At 39.3% G+C, this 4,965-nt stretch overlaps 2 protein-coding genes across 2 annotated transcripts; one reads left to right on the top strand and one right to left on the bottom strand.

Moving 5' to 3' along the window:
• Positions 1-986: 986 nt before the first annotated feature.
• Positions 987-1,829, bottom strand: LOC126909372 (uncharacterized). The gene has a single exon (XM_050691789.1). It carries the CDS (start codon positions 1,827-1,829, stop codon positions 987-989), a length of 843 nt encoding a protein of 280 aa, XP_050547746.1.
• A 639-nt stretch (positions 1,830-2,468) lies between these two features.
• LOC126909371 (uncharacterized) lies at positions 2,469-4,851 on the top strand (the record flags this gene model as incomplete). The annotated part of the gene is made up of 6 exons (XM_050691788.1): positions 2,469-2,898; positions 3,205-3,497; positions 3,552-3,746; positions 3,833-3,941; positions 4,005-4,433; positions 4,495-4,851. Coding segments are annotated over exons 1-6 (1,813 nt in total), but the record flags the coding sequence as incomplete, so codon positions are not given.
• Between the last annotated feature and the right edge of the window lie 114 nt (positions 4,852-4,965).

Here is a 4,965-nt window from a genome sequence, read left to right as displayed (position 1 = left end):
AATGTCATCAATATATGCATAACAGAAGTCCAACCCATTGGTAACTTCGTCTATGAAGCGTTGAAAAGTTTGTCCAGCATTTCGCAATCCGAATGTCATAAAAGGAAATTCGTAAAGTCCGAATGGAGTGGTAATGGCTGTTTTGCATATATCGTCCGGATTAACAGGTATTTGATGGTAAGCCTTTACCAGATCGATTGTGGAAAATAGCGTGCAATTAGCCAGGTTGTGCGAGAAATCATGTATGTGTCTGACTGGATAGGAGTCTGGTATAGTTCGGGCGTTCAGCGCGCGGTAATCACCGCAAGGACGCCAGCTGTTCTCCCCTTTCGGTGCTAAATGTAATGGTGAAGACCACGGACTGCTTGAAGGTCTAGCGGTACCTGCCTTGACCATTTCCGCGAATTCCTGTTTGGCGATTTTTAGTCTACCTGGAGCTAAGCGGCGTGGGCGGCAGGCTATTGGCTGACCAGGTGTCGTAAGAATGTGGTGCACTGTTTGATGTTTTATTGTCCTGGGCAATCCGGTGGGACGTGTGATGTCCGGAAATTCTGCGAGAAGTGCAGCCCAAGGGGAAGTGTTGGCAACTGATTTTATGCTGCATTGATTTACAGAGGAAACCTTACCATTCACAGCCAAGCCTGTGACACCATCAATAAGACGTTTGGTACGGCAATCCGGCAGCAAGTGGTAGTATGCCATGAAGTCGGAACCAATGATAGGAGTACTCACGTCGGCGACAATAAAATTCCATGGGAAACTGCGTCGAAGTCCTAAATTCAAATTGAGATGGACCGTCCCGTAAGTTTTTATGGTACTGTTGTTGGCCGCGCTGAGGTCGTAATCGGTGGCATGGCGTCGTTCCCGTAGTAGCCGTTGAGGGTAACAAGATAAGTCGGAACCAAAGTCGACTAAAAATTGGCGTTTTGTTATTTGATCTGTAACAAACAGGCGGCTGCTCGGGTTCGGACAGTCTGTTGCCGCCGCTACTGACTGTCGTTGGAGTTTTCCTGATACTTGCAGGGAGCCTTACATTTGGCAGCCTTTTCTCCATAAGTGCTATGATACCAACACCATCCTTTGCCGTTAGTCAGTTCCACGTTTGAACGGTTACGTGACCTAGAGCGGGAACGTTGCGGGCGTTTAGCACATAATTCGCTTACCTGTTTTGCGAGTGCTTCAATGGCGGCTAAAACATCGAGTTCCTTTTTATTGTTCGTCGTGGCAACAGCATGGACGAATTGCGAGGGGGCTGGCTGCACTTCAACAATTTTGTCAGCCAGCTCGGCTACCTTATCCAGAGGAAGCTCTGATTGTGCGGTTAAAATAGCTTGTGCATGTGATGGTAGACGGCGGAGCCAAAGTTGACGTAAAATATTGTCTTGTAATGTAGTAGTGCCGGCAAGGGAACGGAGATGTCGTAAGAACTGTGATGGCTTACGGTCACCTAGTTCTTCTTCATTGATGAGTTGCCGCACACGTTGTTCTTCTGAGATAGACAACCGTTCAACGAGTTTTGCGCGTAGATGTTTGTAGCGTTCAGTAGGCGGTGGGTTAGTAATAATATCCTCTACTTCGGCGGCGTAACGCGTATCAAGCTGAGCCACAACATAATTAAATTTTGTTTCCTCACTTGTTATTCCCGAGATTGCAAACTGCGAGTCAACCTGTGAGAACCATAAGCTCGGTCTTTCGGACCAGAAAGGTGGCAACTTGACGGCAACGCGATTCACTGAAGCTGTTGGATATTGCTGTGCCTGTAGTGCTGCAAGGCGAGCGTTTTCTTGACGTAACTCCTCCAATTGATTGCGTAGTTCTTCGGCGTTCATACTTATTATCGTCGAGGTCACCAATGTAGCGAGGTGTAATGTATAGAAGTAATAAACACTTTTACGATTTAATAACAACTATACTATATTACAACGAACTAACAAATAACAAATAACAGCGAGAGACGAACTGTATTACAACGAACTAATAAATAACAGCGAGAAACGAAGCGCGTGTAAGACAGAATGCGTAAGTAATTGACTGATCGACTGACTGACTGGAGCGACGATCTTGCCCTTAAATAGTCAGAGGAATCTTCTAGAGGCGGCGTCGGAACTCTCTAGACATTCGACCGCCACACGCTTATGTAGAGCGACGAATCTTCTAGAGGCGGCGGCGGCCGGACATTCTAGAATATTCGACCGCCACATTTTTAATCAGACATATAATACAGCATAGAAACAGTAAATACCGAATAGAAATGATAAAATTGAAAAAATATTTTTGACCGCGTAGATCGTGAAAATTGACCTATGTGCGCTGATATGGAAATTTTACTTGTTCGAACGATGGAACAAATATCGGACAAGTCTATGATTATACAAAAACATAAACCAATAAATTATTGTTTTTACATAGTACGCAACTCCAAAATATTACCGCAAAACATGTGTTAGGGATTACCGGAGGAACCAGTAATGTATCGAGGACCTGATGCTGCTAAACATTTTGTATCAGCGTTGGTGGATATTGGAAAGCAAGTATCAGATATCATGAAAATTAACATCGAAATGAATCCTCTAACTTCTGAGGAACAACATCGTTTCAATACCACAAAACATTGCGACTCGTGTTTAATAGAGTTTACCGATAAAATAGTAAAAGTCAAGGATCATAATCATTGGACGGCAAAATTTCGAGCTGTTTTATGNCATAGTCATTGGACGACAAAATTTCGAGCTGTTTTATGCCACAAGTGTAATTTACAACGACGATATTCCGCTTTCATACCAGTTATCATGCATGGTCTTTCATACTATGACTCGCACATGATAATACCAGAAATGGCTTACGACGATAAAGACATTACTGTTATAGCACAATCCGAAGAAAAATATATTTCGTTCAGTAAGACAATAAGCGATTATTTTCAACTTCGATTTATANTGACAATGTGTTTCCCTCAGCCGCACATCACGTTATCAACCTATATGAAAGTGTATCGGGATCTGAATCATAAGTGCACGGTGGCCTAGTGGTAAGGTTTGTCTATACGACGCCTTGGGTCGCGGGTTCTAATCCCGTACCGTGCCTCTTTTTTTCACATGATTTCCGGTACACTTTCTATAACCGGCCGTCAATCCCCGGTGGCCGTGTTAACAATAAGCGATTATTTTCAACTTCGATTTATAGATTCATATCGATTTTTGTAAGCGAGTTTGTATCAACTTACAACCACCTTGACTTTACCTGATTTTGCACATACATTAAATGTCTTTAAATCGTTGGAGTTGGTCACACGGAAATCGGTTTTCCCATACGAATACGTAGACAGTTGGGAAAAACTCGACGAAAATCAGTTGCCAACCCGCGAAAATTTTTACAGTTCCATTACGAAAAATACAGTATCCGAAGAGGACTATGAACATGCAAAAAAAATGTGGCAACACTTTGAATGCAAAACTATTGGTGATTATAGTGACAAGTATTTACTTGTCGACGTTATGGTATGTTGTTAATTTTTTTAGTAATTAACAATTATAAATACATTTATTTTTTAGGTACTTGCTGACATATTTGAAAAGTTTCGCGCGGAGAGTTTAAAAAATTATTCTCTGGATCCCACTCATTATTACTCATGTCCAGCCCTATCATTTGATGCTATGTTAAAATATACTGATGTCAACATTGAATTGATAACAGACCCAGATATGTTATTAATGTTTGAATTGGGTATACGTGGAGGTTTGACACAAGTATGTGTGATTATTAAAAATATAAAAATATGTTTAATAATATTTATAAATATATACATATTTATATATAAATATATTTAATATAGGTCAATCAGCGGTATGCTCGAGCAAATCATCCAGGTATCTCTGACTACAATCCCAATATTCCACATAAATATCTTCAATACCTAGATGCTACAAATTTATATGGAACAGGTAGTTTTTTTTTTAAATAAAAAAATTAATATTTGTGTAAAAAAAAACATTTGTTTTTTTAAGCAATGATGGAACCGATGCCACATGGTAATTTTGAATGGTCACCTGTTACATTGGAGGAAATACTTGACACAGCTGAGGATGCTGATCATGGATATCTTGTGCAAGTCGATGTAGATTATCCACAACATTTACATGATTTACACAACGATTTACCATTTTTTCCGGTAAACGAGCGACCACCTCTACCGTCTGCCAAATACAAAAAACTGATGACCACATTGTTTCCAAAACGTAATTACGTTGTACACTATCGAACATTAAAGCAAGCGGTAAAACACGGTGTGGTTATCACAAAACTGCATAAAGTCATAAAGTTTAAACAATCTCGATGGTTGGCACCCTACATCCAAATGAATACAGAATTACGTAAAAAAGCCTCCAACAAGTTTGAACAAGATCTACCAAAATATATGATCAACTCCAACTATGGTATTACTAATATTTTTATACGTTTAATTTTTTTAATAATAAAAATTTTTAATTTTACTAGGTAAAACATTGGAAAACGTGAGAAAACATCAAAATATTCAACTTGTTTGTAACGAAGATAAATTATCAAAACTGGTAGCGAAACCGTCGTTTGGTCACACCACAATATTTAATGAAAACCTTGTAGCTGTACACATGTATAAAGAAAAAATTAATTTTTTTAAACCCATTTTTATTGGACAGGCCGTGTTGGATATTAGTAAATGNGAACACATGTATAAAGAAAAAATTAATTTTTTTAAACCCATTTTTATTGGACAGGCCGTGCTGGATATTTGTAAATGTATCATGTACAAGTTTCATTATGATGTAATGCAACCATTTTATGGTCCTGAAAGACTTAGACTCGTGTATATGGGTACAGACAGTTTTATTTATTTAATATTAACGGATAGTTTTCAGGATGATTTGAAAAAATATCTGTTTGAATACTTCGACACTTCCAACTATCCCACTGATCATCCATGTTACA

This window comes from Daktulosphaira vitifoliae, unplaced genomic scaffold (genome assembly GCF_025091365.1).
Source record: "Daktulosphaira vitifoliae isolate Bord-2020 unplaced genomic scaffold, ASM2509136v1 Scaffold_306, whole genome shotgun sequence".
Taxonomy (NCBI): domain Eukaryota; kingdom Metazoa; phylum Arthropoda; class Insecta; order Hemiptera; family Phylloxeridae; genus Daktulosphaira; species Daktulosphaira vitifoliae.
This window is presented reverse-complemented; position numbering and strand designations above follow the sequence as displayed.